General features: G+C 45.4%; 2 protein-coding genes across 2 annotated transcripts; both read left to right on the forward strand.

Annotated features, from left to right (window-relative positions):
* Positions 1-23,679, forward strand: LOC117226419 (uncharacterized). The gene is made up of 8 exons (XM_076525388.1): positions 1-82; positions 299-815; positions 1,241-1,338; positions 15,266-15,822; positions 16,182-16,317; positions 16,394-16,572; positions 17,013-17,153; positions 17,378-23,679. Exons 1-8 carry the CDS (start codon positions 43-45, stop codon positions 17,837-17,839), a joined length of 2,130 nt encoding a protein of 709 aa, XP_076381503.1. The 5' UTR covers positions 1-42; the 3' UTR covers positions 17,840-23,679.
* On the forward strand, positions 23,624-25,720 carry LOC143260300 (uncharacterized; the record flags this gene model as incomplete). Its single annotated transcript, XM_076525387.1, has 2 exons — positions 23,624-23,908; positions 24,460-25,720. Coding segments are annotated over 2 exons (597 nt in total), but the record flags the coding sequence as incomplete, so codon positions are not given.
* Positions 25,721-27,208: the final 1,488 nt, after the last annotated feature.

Consider the following 27,208-nt stretch of genomic DNA (forward strand, 5'->3'; position numbering starts at 1 on the left):
TTTGGTGAAACGTCGAACGATTCTGCGAACAGGAGGATCATTATGGAGGTTTCCGGATTAATTTTGAATCTCGTGCGGAAAGGTGATGGCAACAATTTTTTGTTCAGCACTATTATTGCCTTGATTCTCGATTATAAAAACTATTGTAAGGCGAGCGTCATTAGAGTAGTGTACCACTTGGTCCAAATAGAAGCAATTACTGATACAGTATAACTAAAAATTTTATAGTTTGATTAAATTTATGATAAACTGATTGTTGTACTTCGTGTAATAATGAGATACTGTGGTAATGATGTAGCTGCTGCAAAGACGGAACCGAAAGAGAAGTGTTCTGGGGAGCAGGTGACGAGCACCGACGACATAGGATCCTCTGATCAACGCGCATCCATCAGGAAGCCGTATCCTTGCAATTTAATCGAGGAGTCACGGGACGACTGCTCGTCGGAGGCAGCGGAGGCAGCCGGGGAGAGGATATTCAAAGTATCTTTGAGAACGCCTGATGAAGATTTCACGAGCGATAAGGAGAACGGGTCAAGGAAGAAGATCCGCGCGGAGCCGAGGCAGATACTACCCAACAGCCGAGAAAAGAGCGACGAGCAGGAGAAAATCTTTGTGCTGCAGCAACTCGGTCGATCGCAGATACGTCCGGAAGGATTCCCGGCTTTCCTTTGCATCGATGGCCGGATTGCGGACTCGAACGGAGTTAAGCGAAAAATTCCGAGGCCGGCGAACGCGTTCATGCTCTTCGCGAACGAGTGGCGGAAGAAGCTTGCCGCCGAGAATCCTCGGGAGTCCAACAAGGACATCAGCGTCAGGTGGTCTCCTGATTTTTCACCTTAACTGTTCTCCCACTTTTCCTGTTTCTGCTCGGCCGGTGAATTTGTCCTTAGCTCTTCTTCGGACAATTCTGGCATCATAATTAAATCTGCAAACACCTTGTTTAGAACTTTGTGATCCTTCAATGATCAGTATTGTATTCATCAGATTAGGATCATACAGAATCTCTCTTTGAACCATGTTAAATTAGATGATTTGTCAAATTAGGAACATTTTTATTTTGTAATCTTAAGGCTATTTTTGAACCAAGTTAGACCAGATTTAAAATTTTTGTTCTGGGGTTCACCCTCTACATGCGAATGTAGGCAAAATTTTGACACTGAAATGTCCTGTAAAAATCGTTCCCAAACGTTTGTAGCTCGCCACATCTGTTGCAACATTGACAAAGTTGTTCTCTGTGCAGATTGGGCATCCTGTGGAAGAACATGGCGAAGGACGTGAAGGAAAAGTATTTCGCTCTGGCGCGGGAAGTGGACGCGGAGCACAAGAGGAAGTATCCAGGTACGCCTATAGTTCTCCTACGAACCGATATGACCCCGTTCTCGCGTTCGTAGCGGCTCCCCGAAGTTTATCGATATGCATGAATGTTCATGGCGTGCGTTCGGTGGGTACACGGCGCATGGTTGTATCCTTAGAACCATAGCACGAACCAACGAAACCTCCACGGTGTGATAAAAATCTTCCAACCGCAAGACGCTTTGCACATATTCCCTTCGCACTGCGGATTCGCTGCATTTACGCAGTGCGGAAAATTCGCGGCGAGCAGAATTTTTCCAACTACTTCCTAAGCCTGACAAAGTCCAACGACGAAACGATAAGGCTCCCCATGACGTCGATTGCTAAAATTTCCAGTCTACGAGGCGAACGCCGCTCCCAGCCCACCCCTGTTATTTTCAGTGCTGTACAGAGCGCGTTTTATCCGTTTTACTTGAAAATTTTATAGAGCTTCATAAAACACGGGGGAAACATTAAATTTTTCAGTGCTGCACATTCTTCTTTTATCTATTTTACTTTATCGCATAATACAGCCGGAACTTCCTGGTATTCGGAATTCCTGGATTAACGTGTTAACCAGATCCAATTTCCCCATACGATTTTCAAAAGTGAAGATGCTATGCAATGTAAAAACTGTGCTTTTGTCTATTGATATTTGATATTGGCAGAGCTCGCGGGAATCAGAAGTTTCTAATTCTAGAACGCTGAACGCACCCTTACGATTTTCAAAAGTACACGATGTTTTAGATGATTACTATAAAAATGATACCGTTATTTATTGCTTCAGCAGAAATTTCCAGCTCAACCAGTTTACCCCAGGATCTAGAAAAATGCGAGGCTGCTCTAGACGTCGCACAATTACTATGAAAAACCTGGCACTCGCCTTCTCCGCAGCAATTGCCTAGTTTAAAATTTCGACTTCGGCCAGCTGCAGCCCGCGCTGCAGCCCGCTGCGGCTCGGCACGGGGTTAAACACCGCACGCAAAGTGTTTAAAGCCCGACGACAGTGGTCTCGGCGCATCGGCCGAATATCACGGACAAATATTTTATCGAGCGCGTGGGTGGAGAGAGAGAGAGAGAGAGAGAGAGAGCCGAGGAGGGGTGCGCGACGAATTTTTCTCGCACACCCCGTGTACAGAGGGTGTGCGAATAAATCTGCTGGGACCAGCGGTGGTGTAATTGGGGCCGGTTCGACGATCCTGCAGTGATTCGACGACGATCGCCGAAGATGCTCGGCCCTAATGGATTTTGTTCGCGGGCCCGCGGCGGGTCGGACAGTCGTCTGGCCCGCGGAGAGGACATTCAGCCGAGTGAATGCTCAGTAATGCGCCGGGATACGTGAGGAATAATCGCGCTTGTCGGTGGGTGTAGGTAGTAGGTAGGTAGGTAGAGCGGCGGTCGTGTATCGGGCAGGTTCCTAGAGTCGCGTCGCAATCAATACCTCCGGTCTCTACTGTTCCCTCCCGCGCGTTCCCCGTCACTCACCCGAGAATATTTCTCCGCTTGCCACCCTGTGCCCTGTACCTCGACCCGCAAAACTCGTATCGCTCTGCCATCCCACCCACAAATCGACGAGCTGTAATCGCATTTTAGCTCCCCCGTGATCGGTCTCCTCTTCCCTCTCCACATCTTTTTCTCTCTCTCCCGTTATCCATCTATCTGTATATCTCTCCGGCCATCTCTGTTCAACTCCCTGGGCTAATAACGGATTTAGCTGCGAACAAAAAAAAAGCTGGAAGGAGTTCATCCCCCATTTGGGCCAAAGGGTTACTATCGGGTACGATAGCGGGGAAAGATTGAGAGATCGACCGCCGGCTTTGATAAGAAATAGTAGCGGTTTATTGATCGCGATTTTTCAGGGCGGAGCTGGTTTTTTTCCGGACGGTTTTTGAAATTTTTCCGAGGCGGAGGCTCGGAGGTTCGAAAGATTTTTCGAACGTCGAGTTAACGTCGTATGGAGCAATTTTTGGAATTTTTAAGATCGGAGGTAAAGTTTGGGGAGGTTGCGCACTTTCGGGGGAAGCTTGCAGGGTGGAGCTGAGGGACAGTCAGGGGAACAAGTTTTTAACGAGTTTCTGACATTGGTCTTTGCTGCCATTTGTTTCGGATTTCAATGCCGCTGTAAAACCATAAAAAACCCGCGGTATGACAAAAGTGTATTAATAAATCCCGAAACATTGAAATGTCAAGGTTATTGCATCAATATCATGCTAAGGATGTGCTGTCCACGATCGTTTCGATAGAATTATTAAAGAACGAAAGAAATCATTGAAATGAATACCGAAAAATTTTGTATTGCATAAAGATTCGCAGTCTAATAATGATCACAGTTGAAGTTGCTCAGATTCGTCCCCGGTTTTGTGTAGGAGGGTCCGAGTTATTGGGGTTGATAGAAGTTGAAGTTAAGTGGTGAGGTTGATGGGTCAGGTGAAAGCCAGCTGTAATAAGGGAAAATGAAAATTGAATTAGTGTCACTCTCTCTCCGCGCGGTGGTTTCAGGCAATACTTGTCGGACAGACTTAACACTTCCCTGGCCGGCAAAGTTGGACAGTAATTGATTATTTTCTGATTAGCGATACTGCGGCCATTTAAGCAGATTTGCGCTCCGATTGGCAAAATTTCCGCGATTCGAGCTTCTCTTAATACGGTTCCACTTTAATGCTTGCAATTACAGTGTATGATAAAATAATCGCGATCACATGGAAGTGCTGTTAAACGAGGCCGAGCCGACAATTAAATAGAATAATAATAATGGGAGATGTGAATTCGACAAACGTTAATTATTAAATGTTCCGCAGCAATATGCAGCCTGGAAACCGAAATTATTTTTCGTTCAACCTGATTTTTGTTATATCAACTTAAGCGTTTCGTTATGCAGAGAAATTTGTGCGTTCGCAGCAGGTGCGGACTCGCGGAATTATTTTTATCGCGAGGAATCATTCGGTCAGCGAAAGGATTTTTCCGTTTGCGTCGGCTTCTATAAAATAATCCGTCAAAATCCGAGATACTGCACCGATATCTGCAGGCTGTCAAAGATTTCGTATTTCTTGTATATTTTGCTTTTTTACGAGACGGTATATTATCGAATCACCGAAACGTTCGGTTAGGCGAAAAGAACGGCAGCGCCCGAGACGGCTATGCTACTTTTTTAAGGAATTTCGCGGTGTCAGCATACCAGTTGCGTATGCCGCAAATGCATAAAATCCGCAGTCTAGTCATAATCGATCCTTTTGATTACGCTTCTGCATTTCGACCCGTCGACATCGTTTCGGCGATGAGAATTGAGTAATAGAGGCCGGATGGAAGGGGATCTGGGGTTGGCCGAGGGGGTTGACGGGGACAAAGAGGGCGGAGGATGCAGAGGGGACGCGCACGTTCGACTGTTCTAACCGTTTTAATTAATTGGGAATAATCCATGAATGCTGTAGATGAACCGATATACCGAGCGCAAATAGTAATTGCATATTAGACGGATCGATCGCTTCGCTCTTAACCTAATCTCGTCCCCCTTCTAATTATCGTGTTTACATTACAATCGATCGCGAAAGCCGGAAAGTGAGGAACGTCTATCGGCTAGCCGCGCGTTATCGCGAAAGAAACACATGCTGCGTTAAATAAAAGCGACTCTTCGTTCGACTGAAATAATAAAATCCTTTGCCGTCGTTTACACGAATGTTGCGATGTTTAAAATTCAATGAAAGTGCGAAACATTTTATACTTCCCGTTCAAAAGTATCGTTCATAAACATGCGATTTAATTGTAGAGATTTTATTATATAAAACTGAACATTTTACAGGCACGTAAAGGAAACACAATCGATTCGTACATCTGTTAAACGTAACCGAGACAAACACTATATACACTGTCAGGACACAATTGCGTTCAGGTAGAGGTACGACCACCAACAAATTATTCTTATATTTTTCTGATTTCAGTTTTCTGTAACTTTACAAAAGTGAGAACTAAATTTCCTGTTTCACTATGTTTTAGTAGTCTCCCCTGGAACACGATGGGCATCGTAGAACGGCTTAAATTTCCGCAGCGACCTCGTGCACACCGTGTCGCATCGTTTAGATCTACAATCAGCTCGATTATCCGAAATTAGCACTAGAACTACCTGACTCGTCTAGCTAACCAGTAGGCTGCGGATCTTTATGCGAACCAAAAATCGTCTTGATTTATGTCAGATAATAACAATATAATAATAACAATTATAAGCTTATAAAGATTCGTAGTCAGCCAATAAGTTTAAAATTTTTCATCTCGTAATAGTAGTCCCGAAACAACTGCTAATGCTTGAGCGTTGCCATCGTCAAAAATTGTACAACGTTCTGTTACGTTAAAAATACCATGTAAACTAGTTGTCACAACATCTGGTTACGTTCAACAGGCCGTGTAAATTGGTCACTAGTAGTACTCGGTAGTTCTAGTGTCAATGCTTGGTGGGTTCAGCGTTAAATGACCACCGGCAGTGGTAGCGTTACGATCGAAGGGCTGGGGGCAGCAGCCGCGAGAAAATTTCTGGGCCGAGGTGAGCCCGAGGTGAGAGATTCGTGTGCGAATCGGGGGAGGATATATCGCGGACCGGTAAACGGTCTCTCCTCATCACCGATAGCCACCGCCGGTGCGCTCACTGCTGGCTGAAAGTTCGAGGGGGTGCAAAGATCCAAGCTAAATTCCCCACTAAACGTCGGTCGCGCAATCGACACGAGTGGGGGGTTGGGGGGTCGGTTGCGCGCCTCGGCCCCGAGCAAGCCCGAGTGGTCAATTAAGATCACCGGGAAGCGTCGATATGGTCTGCGCGAGCGTTCGAGAAACGCGGCACGGCGAGAGCGGATTCGCGTGCATCTGCGCGACTGCATCGCACGCGTGACGATGAGAGAGGGGCGGCTAGTGGTTGTCCGCTCGGCTCTGCTCAGCTCTGCTCCGGCTTGCCAGGGTGGAGAAATCGCTCTTGAAACGACACCGGATACAAGCTGCAGTCTGCATGCACTTTTGTCAAATTGTTCAAGCGTTCGAATGGGCCTTTGTTCTTGTAAAGGATTAGCAATCCGTCCCTCGACTGTCTTTGATGTTTGCAGTCAGGGGATACTTGATGCACTTCAAAAACTGTTCTTTGGATTGTAATAAAACGTGTAATAGGTTGAAGAAATTCTTTTTCAAATTTATCTTTTTATTCTGCTCATCGTATCAAGATCCTCGGGTCATTTGTGGCACAGTGTCACAGCTAGGATACTAAACAATACTAGATCTTCTATTTTTATTTTTTATTTAATTCAAACGGGACAGAAATGTTAAGATTTGCTACTGCAAATTAACTGTAATTACTGCTACAACTAATGTTACTGTTAGAACTTTCATCAGAGACTCTATATTAGGATTTCTTAACACAATGTTCAGAAGGATAGAAGTTTCTAAATTGTTAAAAGTTGCACGGTTATAGAAAAAGGAAAAAAATTGGTGTTTTTTCATGGAATGAAACGGGCTTGCGCATGCAGCAGCGAGTGTGATTCGAAAAGCGATTTCCACACCCTAGCGATCCGCTAGTTAGCCTGGCCTGGTCTGGCGTGGCGTGGCACGGTCGCGCCAAGGGAAGCCGTCAAAATGTCGAGGCTCGTGCATCCAGGTGGCACGTCGAGCCGAAGACACGAGTCGGGGGAGGAGTCTCTCTCCCTCTATTCCTCGGCGTCTGTAACGATCGCCGGTCATCGATCCGCTATCGCATCAATGCGACGCTCGGTTGCTCAAGAAAACGAGCCACGTCGACGTGCTCGTTCCTCGTCGGGCTACGGGCTGCGACGGGTCCGACGGAAAATCGCGTCTTCAAGCTCGTCTTCCTGGGAATTTCTTATGGTAGGCCGGAGGAGGAACTTGAGAAATTGCCTCCTCTCGCTACCACTTGCGGAGACTGCGGCTGAACGTTTACTTCCTCCATGATTCGGATATCTTAATCCTCTGCCGGCGTTCCATCTGTTCTTGCTTTTCAAACTGAATCTTGCGAATCTTTGTTATTTTATTAGCAAACTTTTACGTTTCTCTATTCAATAGCGAGGTAGAAAAATGGTTAAAATTAAATATTACTTGTAGTCCAAAACTTCTATCCTGGAATGTGCCCGGTTACAATCAAAGTCTACTCGCAGACTAAGAGAGGATTTATTTCTTTATAAGTAGACCGAAGATTTTAGCGTTCTCGTCTGTTCAATATCAAGGTAGAAAGATTGTCAGAAATGAATATTGCTTGCAGCTGAAAACTTGTCTGTGAATGAATCTTAAAATGAAAGTCCGATTGCAGAGGATTTCTCTTCAAAAATTGTTCCCATATTGAGCCGGCGGTTCCCGCAAGAACTGCTATGTCTGTTGTAGCAAAAGTATAAGAAAAACTCCAGCAGAGAATAGCCGAGACCATCGCTAGATCCATGCGCGCGGATTTCTCTCCTGAGGCAGATCTCATGGATTCGAGCGGTTTTAGGGGTGGCACCGGTCTGACGGCGTAAAGCGCGTAAAGCGTAAAGCGGCCGACTTTCCGGGGATAGATATTAACCAGAGAGTGGAACAGATAGAACGACGGCTTTTCTAACACTTATCGACGCATCCACCGAATTGACGAAATTGTTTATTAATGGAAATAACGGCCGAGGAGACTGCGGCGCTCGCGCGCAAGTCTTCCTGGTTGTCGCGAGGGTTGTTGGCCCAGCGGCTCCACAAGTGTGTAATCACCTGAATTACAAACTTCTCCTATTATCTTAAACTATATTCGTGTAAGCTCGGTCGAGCACGGGAATTACAAATATATTCGTTTTTGGGGATCGCGTGCTCCCGGTGAAAAATCTGCTTTTCCCCAGGGAGTGCTTAATTTTGTAAAGGTTTTCTAAAAAGGGAATTTCTTTTCATTAAATAGTGATTCTCGCGCGGCAGCTATTGCACAACAAACATGTTAACAATTCTGTGCAGAAAGTTCTTGGTTAACTTGGAAATATTTATTTATTTTATTTTATTTTTCTAGTTTTCTCTAGAAACGTAGCTGTGGTTGGTCACGTTGGTAATCTGAATACAGAAACATTTGCACTTAAATCGAACTAAGGTAAAGCATGAAAAAGCTTGTCCATAAGAAGAGATTTCGAATAGCATTTAATTCCTGTGCAATATACTATTAAACATTGAATATTTTGCAGATAGGATGGAACGATTTTCGATGAATGAGATGCATCCAGTTTCATAGTCCATTTACTGTCTTTCCATAAAGAGTGATTCGGAGCTAATTGAGCGTTGAGGCCAGAGCAATGTAAAACTGTTCAACCGAGTTGATTTCAGCATGCTAACGCGCGCTGCGTTTAACAACATCCTATCCATCGACTTACGTACACGTTGCGACGACAAACTGCTCTAAATTCTGGTACGACTTATTTCTTCATTATTTTCTATTACCATTGTCATTTTTTAATACATGATCTATACTTTTTTCAATCAAAAATTCAGAAAAACTGAGGCGATTAAGAAAATCTCTATTCCTCTATCGAAAAAGCTTGCAAACCTGTAGGAATCCTATGTACACATTCTGTGTGCATGGCTGACCACGAACATGTTTACCCCTTGTCTTGCTCTAACTCCTGATGAATATTTCAAACAAATTTTATTAATATCGCACGGGTCGAAGTGATACATTTCGCTATTAATAATATTCAGTACTGAGCGATTTGCAACGTTTTCCTTTTTTCCCGGAAAACTTGAAATTCCGATGCTATTACAATTTTCTGGAAATCTGGAATATTCTCTCCCTCCAGTGATATTCGCTCATTAAAACAATGGTACCGCGTTACATTAATATTCCAAAAATCAGTCCAAACAATCGCTCTACATTCAGCATAAAACAAGGGTCAATTCCAGCCTGACCAGACACTTACGTATCCCTAAATTTGGTATTCTGAAAAACAAGAATGCCTTGTCATATTAATTTTCGAGAAATCAGTTCAAAACCATTGTCTCGTGAAGGTCTCATTTCACCCCGACCAAAATCCCACTATGAATGGTACCCGGCAAAGTTCCACCAGCGAATCTAACAGTCGAAATTTTGCGTAGCGCCAACCCGGCAACCGGATCGAAAGACGATCGTCGAAATCTGCGGAGAGCAGGCCTGGCCGTAAAATCAAACGGAAAATCGATGGTGCAGGGTGTCGGGGAAAGGAAGCCGGCGAGCCGGATCGTCGAAACTGCGCTCGGTTTGAACTCTGTCCGGGTAATCGATGAGGGCCGTCGGTGGAGGGAAAGGTAGAGGCAGAGCGGCAGGCAGCAGAGAGAGCGGCAAGAATAACACGGTACATCGATCAGCTTCCGAAACGAGTCCACCGTTCGATCGTCCCGACGCACACACGTCGGCGTGGTCGTCGACGGTGGCAGCAGCCTAGCTGGCCAAGCCAAGGCAGGCAAGGCAAGGGTTCGTTCAATCTGACGGAAAGATTCGCGGCGTAGGATCAAGGAGGAAACACGGGCGGACGGAATCGATAGACGACGGAAGGGTTTCTTTATTTCGCGGAGAGGGCCGAGACGCGGCGGTGGTGGAACGGTCTGGCCTCCTCGTGGCTGCGTCCTCCTCCTCCTCCTCCTCCTCCTCCTCCTCCACCTCCTCCGCCTCTGCTTCAGCTTCATCCTCCTTCGCTTCATCCGCCTCCGCCTCGTCCTCGAGGGTGGGGAACAATCCTCCCTCTCGTTGCCACCCTTCCTCCGGTTGCGCGTCGGGCCGGCGACGTCGGATTCGTCGATGACGAAACCGTTCGCCTCCGTAAATTCGCGGACGTGCACGGTGCTGCCGCTCGCGAAAATCAGTGCGACCGGAGTGCACCGCGAGGAAGGAACGCGGGTCGACCCGTGCGCGGCCTGCGGTTCCCGCTTGCGGCACGCGCGCCTCTCTTCTCTTTCTGCAAAGCCTGCTGCTGCTGCCTCACCTGGCGCACACCTTCCGCCTCTCTCTCACCCGCAGATACCGTCAGACCGCCGCGGAAATAGGTCGACGGACGCGCGCGCACACACGAGGATCTCGCGACGGTAAACAGTGCCGACCGCGGCCGAAAACAGACCACCGACCAGTACCCGACACCTACTATTCGCCCGTCCGTACGCCGCCGAGCCTGATTCCAACTGGAGACAATAGGGGACGTGGCCTGGCTCACGGAGGGAAAATATGAACATCCTGGCCGAGGCCGAACTCGCCCGGAGCTGCTATTTCTGGGAAACCGTGATCGGTACGGACACCGCTGTTCACGGTTCTGTTTAAGCCGGGAGATTGATGCTGGAAATCGTGCGACGATCGGCATGAACACGTTCGAGGTTCTTTTGTTTGAGTCGCCTATGGGTGCAGAATATTGTACGGTGCTGCATGAAAATTGAAACTGTAAACCTGGTGTGTTGATCGGTATGAACGCTGGGGATCGAGGGTGTCAAAAGTTCTTTAATCAAACACTGAAGATTGTTCCATGTTCATTGAGGAATTCGCTGGACAGAAGTTGATGTTATTGGGAAACAATCATTCTGGAAAACAATCTGATGAACAATTTCGAGAGGTACTTGAAGAGCCACGTGAAGAATCGGTTGCCGAGGGAGTAGGGGATGAATTGATGGTCCAGACCCTTCCGGTCCCATTCTGTCGGTGGAGTGACCGCGTTACTCTGGTATCGAGCCAGAGGTGGTAAATAAAAAATCGTGCGCCGCAGGAATGAAAATTGACGCGTCTAAGTCGTCGGACAAACAAATTGCCAGACAAAAGTTGTTCGGTCAACGGAGAATCGATCCATGTATAAACACTTGTAAATTTTCAGAAACCTGCACGGTCGAGGGCTCGTGTGTCGCGTGTCGGGCAGGGGCCGAGCGTGGAGGAGCGTGAAAACTGAATTCGTCTCTCGAGGAACAAGCGTTGCGGAAGATTCGGTAAATAACACGGACTCACGAGGACGCAGGGGGTTGAACAGTCAGAGTCGGGTCCAAGGGGCAGTCGTCGAGGTTGATCGAAGTGTTGGAAAAGTGGCGGCGTTTCCTCCCATTGAGCTACCCCCGGCGCGGCGGGTGTCGGAGAGAGGGGGATATGAATCCCGGAGAGAGGGAAAATACGAATACTGCGTCGGAAACTGCACCGTGAATTCGGAACGATAAATTTGATCGAGCTCGGGGGTGTAAACGGTGCACGGGAGCGGAGGCTTGACCATCGGCGGCCGATCGATCGCCGGACGCTGCCGCCCAGCAATCGTCGAATTCGTCGCATCGATCTCGATCGACAACCAGCCGGGACCGCCGAAATCGAACCGTGAAGCAGACCGGACAATTTCGAGCTGAAACATATTGTTCGGCACTTTTGAAATTCGACCGAAAGACAATTACCTTCGATGTAACGTAAGTTCCGCGGAAAGATCATCCGCCGGAGATCGGGACGGGAAACCGATCGATCGATCGCTGCACCACCGGAGCAATCAAAGGACAATGAATCCACACCGACGAGGTTCAGTGTCGGAATTTAGGACACCGGAAGACAAAGGTTAACCGAGAGTCGCCGAAGATCGCGGACACTTGTGAGCTCCGTCTGGCACATGTGATAGCGAAGAAGCTCCCGGTGGGAGGAACGGTGAGGGAAAACACACACACACACACACAGAGGGAAAGAGGGCGAGAGACAAAGAGGGACAGACACAGCGAGAGGGGAAGAGAGAAGGAGAGAAAGAGAGAGAAAGAGAGAGAGAGAGAGAGAGTTCCGCGGGTGCGTAGCCGGCGAGCCGATTAGAGGAGGTAAAACGGGAGTGGGAAGGGTTGGAGGAAGAGAAAAAGCTTCGAGCATCGATCTCTCGTCCCCGGTGCAGCTACCATGACGCGGCTGGTCGGATACGTCGAATCGTGTGCACCGTGGGATCGGCGAGCCGCCTCGTGGCCCTGGAGACGCGATCGGCCGAGCTATAGTTAGTCGGGTGCAGGTGTCGAGCTAGGCCAGGTGAGGACGTCGGGGGCGATGACGGCGAGGAGGACAAGGACAACGTCGCCGGGGACGACGATGACGCCACGCGCGACCAAATTACAAACGCTGGGTCTTCCCGACGGAATGCAGGAGGCCGATCGAACGCCTCCTCGCGACGACTCGCCCGCCCCGTGCGTGGTCTTCCCACGCAAATTCGATTCGGTGACGCGTACACCATGCGCTGCTCGTTGAAACGACTCTCTGTCCGGCGACAGAACAACGGGCTGATAAAACTGTTCCGGAGATAGCGCGCAGGAACGGGCCGAACCGATTTTTAGGAGACGCTGAAAGAGAAAGAAAGAGAGAGAGAGGGAGAGATAAAGAGAGGGAGGGAGAGATAAAGGGAGATAGAGAGATAGACAGAGTTTCGTTCGAGAAACTCCCGCGCCTCGATATTTACCCGCGAAAACCAACCGCTGATAAGCAGACCCGGAGCGCGCAAGCGGCTCATCGGTTCCACCGATAAGGACCCGCTTTTCGAGCAGAGATGGACTGCTGCAACTACGTAGAGGCGTACGCCGCTGGGGGCCACTTTTATCAGCAGCAACACTACTTTTGCTACGATAATCCGAGCCCTGTATACGCCGGCTACGAGCCGGCGCCGATCGCCGCCGCGATCGACAACAACCCAAGGTACAACGGACCTGTGCCGCCCGGCTATTCCGCAGGTAGATCGTCGAGACATCAGTCTCATTGGTTTCCTCGATCGACGCCGACTTTTTTCCGGCCGATTTGCGCACTTTGACGATAAACCTACCGAGCCCTTAAAGCAACCAACGTGTACACTGCTTCATAACGGAAAGATTGTATTTATTTAGACCTTTCGGTAGTTTTATTATAACATAAACTTGGATTGAGAAACGAAGATTTTCTCATTTTCAACATTTTCTGTGAAGATCTTTAGCATTTCAGCAACTTTAGAACAAGAAATGTAGAACCGGCTCGGTAGGTTTAGTGTTAACATTCGAACGGCGGATCTTCTTGACTCTATGAATTATGAAAATGATGTCCTCAACATATTTTTTGACATTTTAAAGACTAGTCAAAAAGTTAGTGTCTCCCATATATGACCGATGATGCGACATTTAATGCGTTGGGGTGCTCTTTCAAGACACGTTTAGTTTTGCTATAGACTGAGATAAAATACGTTAAAATTTAAATAATAATAACACGCCGTCCGATTGTTAAGTACGGTAATACCTCTGTTAAAAATCACAGATGTTCGAATCATAGAACAGCTACTTAGTTATAGAGCTAAAGATTTAGTGACTTGTACGATAGATTTTTGTATATAGATCATCCTAGCTTGAACTGGAACCTGTCTTAGAGATTCGGATAATCGAGACTCTATTGTGCCATAGTTTACCTTTTTGGAGGAAAGATTGATTAGACTGCGGATTTTATGCACTTATAACAAAAGTGAGCACGTGAAGTACAAAATAATAAATGCGGAACATTTTAAGAACGTTGTTAGATTATTTTCCACCTGTTTGTAAATATTTGACTTTTCATTTTCTACGAAGTAGCCTCGGTCTATTTTATCTTCCGCGACCCATTGACGATGACGATATCATGCTTCCACCTTTGTTTAAACGAGTCTCGATGGTTTCGAAACACTAAATATTTCCGAATGCATGCTATTCGATTAACCATAAGCGGTTTAGGAGTTGCACCGCTCGAGGGGTGAGTGATCTTTTGCGCCTGCGTGCGACTCATCGCGGACCTAACCGGGGCTGCACAGCTCGAAGGGAGGAAGATCCAGCTTTACGAAAGTTCTCCTATTGATGGTTCTTCTCGCTTCGGAAATCTTTCAAGTTTGTTACGATAGTAACGATTATTGCTACTTCCGTGACACTGTTACCGCGCGATATACCGCGAGTGTCGCTACTAAATGGATTTTATGACCGTTAAATAGAAAATGACTTTTAAGTGTCGGAGGTATAATAATCAGTTTTCATGGGTCCAGTTTTGATGCGACGGTGAGGATTATGGTTCGCCTGCTATAAAGTCCTTTTCCAACGGCGATTTTCGTATTAACGACAATATCAAACATTCCCGATGACACAGAAACGATGATCGTACAATTACGAGGTTCATCTATCGTCGGCTTATTGGCCCGTGAATCATCGTTACCATCAGATATTCCGAAGTCGTCTGTCGTGCGCTAACAATTATTGCAAGCAATTCGATATGTTTGTTCGTTGAGAGTATTGTGTCGCTGTTACTTAGTAACTTTAGCGTTTCTCAGGAAGCTATTTCCCATTTAACGCTCATTAACCGAATATAATTTTCTTCTAGTCCAAATCAGTTTATTTTCATACGGGCGAACCATTAGCGGAATTATAGGAAGAGTCAATGTTAAAGTCTCAAGGATGGCGTTCCGCGACTCTTATCTACTTACTTGCACAGTCTCCCGTCACCGCGATAAAAACAGAACAAATTTAAACAATTTCGTGCGCAACTCGTTAACAAACCGATCTCTTCGGCACGATCAATCGGATCCACTACGTTGCTCTAACATCTCTTCCATGGCAATCCTATGCTATGTTTCTTATGCCACAGTTCATTACGCCTTCAGACAACGTACTCTGCATCTTTGAATTTCCAAGATGCACGGAAGCATTATGCATTTTTCCAAACTGAACAACTTCTTCAAAACTGTACCGAACCTGCTGAATTTCTCTGAGACGATAAAAGCGTTAGTTCGCTAGCAAACAATTCTTTTAGAGACACTCCAATCGAATGAAACGAAAATAACAAATACAGCGAAAATTTTAATAATGCGCTTTCGTCGAAATTGCAGGAAAAAAGATGTTCCGTTTTAGAAGGTGTCCACGTCTGTATCTCAGAACTCTCAAACGGTTTCACAAGTCTCGAAACAAAAGATGCCGGTCGCATTTCGACGATCATCTATGCTAACGTCGAAACCATTTACCTGTGCAGATTACGTGTACAATCCTAAGGAGGCCAGGCTGCGGAAGGCGATGCGTGAGCAGAGCCGCGAGCTGTCCAGGCGATCGATCCTCCAAAGCGCGATCGCACGAGCAGGCGTGATCGCCGGTCCAGTTGGGTCGACCGGTTTTCTGGATCACCAGCACCGATTCGGCTGCGTTTCCGCTTCCAGTCTGCCGATCAACCCGCCTCCGCCGGTCGAAACGGACCGGGTGCCCGAGTCCTGGTTCCAGTCGGCGACACCTCGGCCGAAACCGATCCACTCGCCTCGAATGGCCGATTGGTACGGCGAACCGATGGACAGACTGCAGCAGGCGCACGCCGCCGCGGTCGGGATGCACCAGCGCACTTTAGACAAGTGCAAGGACCCTGCGATCAGGACTCAAACGAGCGTGACCGCCGGTGGTCCCGATTGTGGCCCCAGCTTCCCCGCAGCTGGTTACCCTGTTGACTTTGCTGATGTCAATCGGGAGAGAGAGCTTCGACGGCAGGAGAATATCCAGGAGTACGGTGAATTCACCGACGGCCAGAAATGGCACCCCTATCAAGTAATGCTTCGGACCTGGAGTCTGTGGACCCTGTTAACCCTCGTCTGGTGACATAGTCGGTGTCCCTTGGCTAATGTTTATTTAACTCCATATGATAACTGCTAGTGAGACTCTGAAGAAAGAGAAAATGAATGCACCGTGGATGTGGCTTCGCTATCTTGCAAACTAATACAATTATCGCCTAAAGATCCACAAAGTAATCATGCCGGCTAGAAGATAGTACGGCGTTGGGTTCATTATCAAGTGCCTTGTAATACAATGGAGACCACTGTGACCATCCGAGGGTTAAACTGTGCGGCTATTTTTGTCTATTCTGTTCTTTTCGCGAAGATATCGATTGACGGTTTGGTGCATTCTAGAACGGCGGAGGTTCTCATCAGCATCCCAGGTCGTCGCACCCTTCTCAGATGAGCGGGATCCTTCATTCGAACGTTCAGAGTCCGGGCTCGCACGGACACGGGCCATGGGGCCAATTTTGCCACGGCGTATTGCCACGTGAGTGTTTCGAGATCGTTTCAGTAGAACGATGGATCGGAGAATCCATCATGTTGAATGTTCTCTGCGATTTCAGATGTACCGACCATGCCTCGAAACGTAGGAGTTCGCGGACCACGGCACACTGTCTTGCTGCGGGACCGCCTGACCGGCAGACATTGCGGATTTACTGAAGATTCAGCACGAATGCCGTACGCACCGAATAAGCTCGACGTGGAGAACATGCGAGCATCGTACTCGTCCTCCGAGCATCAGGTCTCGCCTCTATTTATTTAGGAGATTCCCTTCTTTTAGAGGTCGTTTAAATTTCGACCTGCGCGTGATTCCACACAAGCGTTCATAAAAGTCACAGTAAATCAGAGCGAAGGGTACAGTCGGATAAGATATTCGAACGTACTCAAACTAAATTCAGTTTTACACCATTCGATAGGCCACTCAATGAAAACTCGCCGAGTCAAGTTTCAAGCGAGCACTCCAACAAAAGGATAGCTTACAGATTGAAATCGAATCAAGAGATTAAGTTTCATTTCTTCTGCTCTGCTTAATAGAAAATTATGAAAAATTCACAGAGATCAATTTGTTTGAACATTAGATCATCCTATCTGGCGTAGGTCAAAATTCGGCTATTCTTTTTCTCCTGTATATCCTTAAGAAGCGATATTGTAAATGTTAACGTTTCTGACACTGTATTGCAGATGCCAAGACTACTCGAATCGTCAGTCGACTCCATGGTGGACTCTACACCGTCAAGGACTCGACGGGACGACGAGGGATCTAGATGGGAGCCGAACACCATCAATAATGGAATTTCAATGGAGAACTTGACGCCGACCACGGTAAGATGAATCAGGAAAATCATCAGAAACGACAGCTCACTATAGGATTAATGTCATTCATCTAAAGGTGCTAGGTGTCCAGACAAGCCAGTATGCAGTAGTGAACATGCCAACATTGAAAACATTAAGTCTATCGTTCACAGAAAGATCACAGACGACGCTCTTAATAATCAGAAATCTCTGAATTCTGTATAGCAATCTCTAACACCGGTTTCCATCAACAGGAATCGAGTGGTCCTCGCGAGAAGGAGCCTCGCCGCGATCGTTTCGAGCCGAAGAAGAAGGCCGTGAGCAAGCAGCCGTTGCCCGGATTCCACCAGGCGTTCGGGTCGACGGAGATCGGCCGGTTCTCAAGGTCAGAATTCTTCGTGAACATGGTGGGCGGCGAGACCGGCGGCAACGTGGAGGTGCCGGACACCGAGAGCCCCGGCGTAAGTACCGAGCGAATGCCGGACGTAAACGGGGCCGGATCGGCGAATCACGAGGCCACCGGAGCCGCAACCGCGGTCACCACGACCGCAACCACAACCGTGAGGAGCTTTAACGGCGACGAGAACGAGGAGGCGGACTTTGACGAGTCGAGCAACGAGCTCGTCGCTCCGACGTCCATTAACATGTATTGCGGACAGCCAGCCGCCCCTCGTTGGCATAGTCCTCACGTAGGCGCTATAGGTAGCGAAATTTAAGCGGATCTTTAACCCTTTCGTGGGCCGCAACGTTTCCCGAACGGATCGTCAGCATCCTCGATCAATATGGCTGCGTTTCGCCACTCGAGATGGGATCTGACTTCGGGAAACACTGGTCTATGAAACAGCTTCAACAGGTTGACTGCCGCGTGTCAGCTGAGAATTTTTTATTCAGATTAAAAATTAGTTTTTATAATTATATAATGTACCCCCCGAAGGACGAGATCTTCAAAGCTTAAGAAGGTCGTAAGAGTACTCGGTGAAATATATTTTAATTTTATTATTCTCGTTTCATAAATTCCTTTGATTTTACGGGTTTCCTGATGTCGTTCATTTGGCAGTCAAAGTGTTGAACAACTATAACGTTGCGTCCAAGTATGTAAAGAGTATGCTACGAGTAACACGACGTCGATAAAGAGACTAGTTGTACACATAGTTTAGTGTACAATTAGACAGTCGTTCGGATATACTTTGTCGTGAAACAATCAAACGTGTTAACGCATTGGCTCACGATCGATTGATCGTGATTACAATAGTCCGTTTCTCCTGTTAGAGTTAAGCAAAGCGAACGACAAAGGCGAGACTACCAGAGACACCAGTTGCAAATGATTTGGCCGTTCGTTGAACATTAAGAGACACTGGCGAGAGCGGATCCATTTCGTATTGCTGCCGCTAGGACTTTCTACACGAATTTTTCATTGTTTGGAAATGGTCCAGTTCTTCTTATCGCTTTACCTATCGAATGACGATTAACTGTATTAACCCATTTGCATCGTTAACATTTTAATTCATCTGGACTGAAATAACTTCATCGAGAACACCTCAAAATGTGGTTTCTAACAAGAGAAAAGAAGAGGAAGAATTCGTTAGTGCACTGCATTATGCACTGACAGCTTGAAACAATGTTGTACGAAACGATTGGTGATAAGGGAACTGCGTTCCATTCTTCCTTGCGATTCAAATGGATTAATAGGTTTCTCGCGAAATCTCAAGAATTTCCAATAGTACTCGCAAAAGAAAGTTTTATTGATCAGTGTCGTTCACGTTAATTTCTTGATTAAATCACATTGATTTCTAAGATACCATTAGTTAGCCGTCCGATAGGTAAAGCATTGAGTATAATTACGCGTGAGTTTGCAGGATTATCTTAGTTTAGAAAGTTCAAATGGTCCGCGAAGGGGATTAGCGATTCGCCCAGGACGGCTTACCGCGTCCACTTTTATTTAGGATTAAATTACTGTCTTCGACGTCGACGACGCTTTGTACAGGGTGAAGACTCCATCTTGAGTCAGTCCATGTTTTGTTAATCGTGGCGATCAAATCGCCCTGTGGACGTCTTCTTAAAGCGCGATTCGTTGATTTCCTTTTTCATTTTATACGAGAACAATAAACTTTTCTTCGACTTGTACAAGAGCAACGGACTTCGGAGATACGACGTACGGAACGTATCGGCGATCCATGCTCGCCGAGATTGTGCCTTCCAGGCGACCGTGTAAAGCCAGAGTTCGCGGTCGAGAGAAACACAGAAAAATCAAAAACAGCACGATATCCGAGCGTCTCGTACGTCAGAAGCTGACCGAGCAACCCGCAGCATCACGGAGAACAAATTCGATGATCGCACTTCTGTTAAAAATCCAATCAAGATTATGTTAGATCCACCGTCCTCGAAATTCTAGGATTTTCCGAGGAAATTCTGCAATTCATTCTAAGATTTATCTAATCTTAGATCTAAGTTTGGGGAACTAAACTGTTAGAATTAGGCTTCCATGTTGAAGAATTCGCAATTTTGTGGACTGATATTGAATTGTGGGAAATGATTATTGAATTTCTAATTGCACGAAAACTTGTAACTTTAACAGTTGTAAACTTGTGAACTCTGAGAAGAATTTTACGATTTTGAGGACTCTGAGGAGACTGATAACTTTGAGGATTCCAAGATTCTCGAGATCTGCCATATCCTTGTTATCTATTCAAAAGTGATTGATTTCTAAGAGCAACGGAAAATAGCAACGGAATTAGAATGAATGTTGGATATCTGCGGGTTACTTGGGCCAGTCGAAAAATATAATCAAAATGTGTTGATGAAAGAATTCGTTCGACACCTTCCGTCAAGTTGTTAGGTATCGTCGACGATACACGAAGCTAGTGTACGGACGATGATGTATGGAAATATATTAAATTATATATATATGTATACATATGGATATATATATTCAAAGAAGTATATGTATGTATATGCATATGTATATGTATATATATATATTTAAAGAAGTATATATATATATTGTACTTATGATAATGGAGGAACGAAAATCGCGCGACAAAGTATATAAATAGTAGAATTTTAGACGACACGTATTGCCGCGCGGAGAAACGTATAAATAAAAGTGAAAACAATGAAACATTCCGCACGCAGGAAGTCGAGGGGCCGAATAACAACCCTTCCGGTTTCGGGAAACAACCTTATTCGAAGGGATTACACGGTACTTTGTATTCAGAACTCGCTCGCCTAAGCAAGGAACGACCGCTCCTGTCAGGAAGGAGATATACGCGATCTTAATATCTCTATACAATATCAATGAGCGCAAAGCGACGAAACGGATCGACGAATTTCTGAGTGGAAATCGTAGACGATAAGGATAGCTAATTGAATTTTTTATATACCCGTTTTATCTCGTGCATTTATTGTCAGATTTATAGAAAATTGGGAATCTTTTCGAATTACTTACACCGGACAAATCACGTTTTAAACGCCTGGATAAGCCCGTTGCCTTCTCCGTAATTATTGATCGCGGTACCGTGATTGTTTATCACGATCTGTGTTTCCTTTTTTCTCAAATTTCCGAGAAACGAGTGAAAATGGTTTTGGCAAACAGTATAAGTTTCTCACCGAGATGAACTTGATATTAGGGCAAGGGGTTCATCCATTTCTACGTTCTTCAACACTAGAAATACCAAGCGGTGTAGAAAATTAGTCTTGAATTTCGAATCGATACGTTCTTGAATTTCGCTATTAGAAACACGAAATTTGTTCTCTTTTTGCTTGAATCTCTGATTTCGAATATTTTGTTCGTTAAAAATTTGATATGGATTGACCTATTTGGTAGTTCTAGTGTGAAGGATGTTGAGGAAGTTGGAGGCCTTCCGTTCCATTTTATTCGACGCACATTCAATTTTGGTACTCGAATACGAACGAGAGAAAGAGAGTTTTTAAAAAGGTGCTCGAAACTCCTGGACACTTCGAGAGGCTTTCGTAACTCGCGTTTGCAAACCGCAGTTTCAGAAAAAGAGAGAACCCAGTTTTTCGCATTTAACCGGTTCGATTCCGCGCGTTTATCGATTTGATAGAAGACGTTTTTTAAAACCCAGCACACACCGTTCGAAATCGAGGACGAGCAAACGAATTTTCGACGAATATATATTACTATACTTTTATGACCGAGTTCTGAATCCCCGTGTCGGCGTTCGCGAGCCACGTTGATCGATCGATCGGTACATCGACTTGAACAGAATAATTCATGCCGGCTAACCCTTGTACCTATCATGGGACCAAATCAAAAGCGAAGCTTTTATTTCACGTTCACCGTCGCGCTTGCGTAACACGTATTGTCGCGTTCTAAGGGAAACCATAACTTCTTCTTCCCTCGTTCTGTTCGCTCGACCGCTCCGGATCGAAGGCGAGGATCCACGTTGGATTGCACGGTCCTCCTCGATCCCTCGTACAAAGCTCAAAAAGTACTAAACATTATTCTGGCAATTATTATTGTGAACTTTCTTTCAAGAAATGATGGATCTATTAAAAATAGATCGGCAATCTAAACTCTCTGCGAAGAGTAAATAGCCGAGTGGATCTTTATGCAAAGTTTAAATTCATATTGGAAATGTGTTCGAGACTGTCCATAGTACAATGCGACGAATCGTTGTGCATCGCGACACAAGCGAAAATCTCTTGACGTCGCAGTATGCCCGATGCAGAACGCGTTAATTGAAACGATGAATCACGAGGATCCCGAGGAGCATCATGCTGTCCAGCGTGACGCAACGTTCTGTCGAGCAGACAGCTTGAACACTGTTCGATTTAGGAAGAATGAAACGTTGAAGGTTTATAATTATTATTGTCCGTAGGCAACACCTTCGACACAGGTGTGCACCTTCGTTTACCCTTCTATTGGACGAGCGTACGTCCGGGAAACATGAAATGATGTATAATGCTGTGATTTGTTTTAAACGAAACAACAACAAAAAGGAAACATGGGAAGGAAGAAATTGAACGACGTAGTTATAGAGGAACGATTATTATTATTATTATTGTGACGCGTCGGTCGATGACGAGTTGTGATAAAAACTGCGTAACGCATTTTAATGTAGAACCGTTTGCAATTGAACGATCGACCATCGGCTGCCTTCGATTCTGGCTCGTGCATCATGCGTAAATCAAAAAAGCAAAATCGAACCAACGAGACTGGTGTCTGCAAAACAATTGTTACCCTCGAGAATTCTGTTATCTTGTCCGGTAGTGCAAATGAGTTTGCACTGGTTCGACATCTTCGCGAGAAGACACGCTTGTACAATGATCGATTCGCGTGATCATCGATCCAGAAGCAAGGACAACGCCGTCAACGAACATTTCATCGTTAGAAACCCGCCGGAAGTTGCGAATCCTACGACGAGTGCTGGCGGCGCGTTGATTACTTGAAATTTTAACTAATTTTGTTACTTTCTTGCGGTCTGTCTTGACGACGGAGACTGTGTAACATAGGAGTACAGGACGTATCACGGGTTTCAACCGGCAGTGATAGGGTCCCCGAGGGCCTGATACCCGGGCGCCCCGTTATTGGCAACGACGTTAATGTGTAGATCGTGATAGAGAAAACGGGAACGGCGCCGAATGGTCGCGTATGTGGCGAACCTATGCGTATATAAACACGTAAACGACTTTCTGTCTAATTATTAGCGACTTATTAACCGTAATCGGTAGGTGGATCGGTGAGAAAACCGGATAGGTGATGAGGAGATACGGAGGAGACGACAGATACTTGTGTGCATCCTCTTAGTTCTGCAAGTGCCAACGTCGGTGTTAAAAAACAAAACAAAACAGAAAAGAAAAAAAAGATAAAAAGTCCTTCTAAAGGCTCGTGTTTTATTGTATCGAATTCGAACGATGTATCGAAAACGACTCCGTCGGACGTGGTCGAGCTTCGGCGGGGAAACAGGGCTCGAATATTCGACGTATTCGAACTTCCGGGAACCGACGAACCAGTCAGAGCTGTCCGACCTTTTCAATTCTCTAAAGCGTTTGAATGAATAAAACAGCTCGAATTGTATCAGATAACGATCCTTGACTTTAAAAACAGTTCGAACCAATGGAACGATTCCAACTGACGAAGCAATTTCAGCTGACGGAGCAATTCGAACTTTGTTCGTCCAATGTCGGAACAGTTTCGAATGTCGAACTTTGAATTCTCGCTGGAACTCCGACAGCAAAGTAGCGTAACAGCCGACGGAGTTAGGATAAATGGAGCCAGGCGGAGAAAAACGCAAACGAGAACCGTGTTTTCATTCGTGCGGTCGCGTGTACATTGATAAATGTATTGCCGGTGTATTATTGAGCTTAAAAATGAGAATCAGAGTGATCAGGCTCGTTCGACCTCTAATCAGGGGACACGGGACTGCATCATCGAACGAGAGCGTGAGAAAATGTTCGATCAAAGATCACGTGTGCATGTGTGTGAAAGAGAGAGAAAGAGAGAGAGAGAGAGTCCCATCCGAGTGAAACGAGCGTAAGCAAAAATCGTAAACGAGAAAATAAACGGATATCTATGCGACAGTCGAGAATCAAACGTTGTTCTGATCAATCTTGTTGCTTTTCTTCAGTTCAATCCGAAGACGTACCTGACCCCTCCCGTTCTGTTTCCCTTCTCGACGAGATCCTGCGGTATCCTTGGAGCCTCCAGAATTCACAGGATCACCGGGAACGGGGAAATCGTGTCGCGAATCGTACCGAACGAGTGCTGCTGGTTCCCTGGTCAGCAGAGATGCGGAGGATCGAGGATCGAGGACAATCTCGTGGTAAAAATCACGATTACTTCTCTTCGGAATTCATCGACTACTATTTTCTTCACTGTTCACGCTTTCGATGAATTATGATCGAGACTCTGTTTGTTCTCCCCTTGCACTGCAATTTCTATTACAGTTAATTAGCACTTTTGCATCCTTAACAATCTCCATGATAGAACCAAACAATTTTTGTTCTAAATGTATTGCTTTCTAACGACGAAAGGACAACGTATTTAGACCTTTTGCCATTTTTATTGTAATGTATGCTTGGATAAACAAAATCCAATCCCTTACTACGAGTCTTTACAATTTTCAGCAACCGTGAAACGAAAAATGTGAAACTGGTCGTTTTTCCCGCCTCGGTAGGTTTAGTGTTATAATAACAGAATTATTAGTGTTAATAAACACTATCTTTTGTTTCGATTTAGAACGAACGAATAACATTCATTATTACGGACTCAGACACAGTGCAAGTGATTGAGTGTCGGTTCCAAATCAAATTTTATATGAGTTTCGATTATTTCTCGAGCGACGAATTTGATTTGATTTTCGAAAAATTGTAGAATTGCACTGCGTTTCTGGATTGCTCGCATCGCGCGCGAGACAAGGAATGGTTCGGCAGAAGCGGCACCGTGGTGCATCCGTCGGGCATGCAAGCTATGCTTCGTCAAAGAGAGAATTACGAGAGCTACGGAACCGGGCGAAATGACGGAAGCTACATACTAATCAGCGCCGGAAGATCAAGCAACAATGCAAGTCCTAGAAAAGACGATCCCGAAAACGAGAATGATAAAAGAATGACCCTGATGATCGAAGAGGAAGGTTCACCGAAATGTTCGAATACTCTTCCTACGAAAGATAAACAGGATATTTGATTAGAATAGTTGTAAACAATTAATTAGAAGCACAGATCTTGTACATTATGTTCACAAGTGTTACTTAATAGTTAGATTCACATAGAAATATGTTTGTTTAGTTGAAAATGTTTCGTGATCAGTTTCTGTAAATAGTTAAGTTGAAGGTCCTCCTAAAGATACATCACATATTAAATTATTCAAATGTCATACAGCGTAGATTATTTGCTAATAGTTTATATTATTAAATATATTAAACATGTGTCGTTTTAAATATTTGCCATAAGTATGAGAACTTAAACAATGCTATACGGTATTGGTGTTATCGATACGAGGAATGAGAATGCGATAGGGACAAAAAGCGAGGACGAAGATTGCCAGTCAGTCCTATAATGTTCCATCTATTTGTATTTGCGGCGCAGTTTCAAAAAACGTCAGAAGACTAGGATTAAATGCGCTTGACCGCCGTAAGAACATTTCGGTTGTTGACAGAGGCTCTGTAACCACGGTAGGCAAAAGAGAGATAGATAGCGAAGGTCGTCGGTCGGTTTCCAATAAAACGAATTAATCGTTTCCGTTGTTCTGCCGGAGGATGCACCGGTAGAATGCAACTTGTAAACAGAAGAACAAAAGCCGGCCCGGGTTCTCGGCGGTGATGGTTTATCAAAGCGATTGTAATCGTGGATGTTTATTGTGGACGAACCAACAGGAGGCGGCGTTCTTCAAACGCGATAAAAACGAAAATGTCGTGGACCTCCCAATCCGTCTGCCGTGCTACCTACCCGGCAGGTAGGACAACCGTATCATAAACGACTTACGATCAGCATTGCGTTGTAGGATTTTCGGGGGTCAGGGTTTTCTTTTATTGCACCCTGCCACCGTTCACGGGACGCTCAGGTCGCAACTACCATTTCTCTTCTCCCGTCTCCATTATACGACCATTATAGCATCGCTGTGATTTTATAGCGTTTACGATTTTTTTTTTTTTGTAAATATTACAAAAATCATACCATCAACCTCTTGACATACAAGCACGTCTCGGATACGGTTCGTCTTTCTAATGCAACTGTACACGTCGATAGAACTACTACGGGATTGTTTCTTTCACAATCATCGAAATTATAAAAATGTTTTCACGTGAAAGTCTTTGATGGACTTCTCTATTCGAGCATTATGATAGAAGTTGTACGATGTTCGAGTAAATCCAATCTTGTCTTTGCTGTAAATTAATGTACTATAGTCTGGTGTTAATATTATCAGCAAATATTGCCAGCAACGTAGAACCTCGATTATCCGAACCGTTGATACTTGAATTCGCTGTTATAGAAACTCGATTCACAAAATAGCTATGTCTAAGACGATCCGTTTGCAATACTATTTATTTTGAAACTCATTAAGGATTTAATCTAACACTGCACCTATGTAATTGTTCTGTAAATCAAGGGGTTTAAGGCATTTTATTATTTTCAAATGAAAGGACTTCTTCTAGTATCTGTGGTGGACTGGAGATTTTATATAGAGTAGCTGCGAGATCAGAAATGCTATTTCAGTTAAAAGAATTGAGGAGTATTGAGGTATTACCTTCAATCTAGTAAAGCATTGAAGAAAGAAAACAATCCTTTGTATTTCTCGTAATAAAAATTGTTATTTTGCGTGAAAATTGACGGTCTGGTTATCAATGTAGGTACTATGATGATGAGACCAATTTTCCACGATTTCGTTTAAGAGATTCGAGGGAAGGATTCGTCGGTGGCGGTTGCTAATAGCCGTAAGGACAAGCGTTGAACAAATGATCGGGTCTCGATGGCAAGATCCAGTCTGTTACGAAGTAACTTCTTGGAGGACTTTGCGTCTTGTCGCGTCACGGCACCGATATCGCGACTTTTTCCATCCCGACGAAATTACTAGGACAAATACCGGCCAGGGCTGAATGGTTACTTTGCCAGCCGAAACTCGCGCGCTCCGGCAAACAAGAAACGGTCCTGGTCAAATATCTACTCGCGATACATCGGCCGGCCGGACGTAACTTGCTGTTGATTTTTGTCATTTGACTCGAGGAACGGTCAGTACGGTCTATCCGTCGAACGGTTAACCGTTTTCGCCTGCAGCTGCGGTGATCCATCGTGGCCAGGACCGTTTCACCTTAACCCGTTAACCCCGTCACGATCGAAAACGCCGCGCCGGCTACTTTACTATGCGACCGTAGGCGAATATGTTTGCCTGCATCGTCGTCTTGTCCGCGAGCTGTTGCGAAACGGTGCAAACGAAGAAATAATCACGTTGCTTGGCTTTCCTATTCGGTATTATTAACCTCGGAGTATTCACACGGTTAGTCGTTTGTTTTAAGTGAATTCAGAGGAAATTTTATTTGCGAGACTAAGGATATCGAGGCGATGCGATAATAATTTGTAATTCTATGGAACGATCTTTCTCGCAAATGCAGAAAAAGCTGTTCATT

Source organism: Megalopta genalis, chromosome 11, assembly GCF_051020955.1.
Source record: "Megalopta genalis isolate 19385.01 chromosome 11, iyMegGena1_principal, whole genome shotgun sequence".
Taxonomy (NCBI): domain Eukaryota; kingdom Metazoa; phylum Arthropoda; class Insecta; order Hymenoptera; family Halictidae; genus Megalopta; species Megalopta genalis.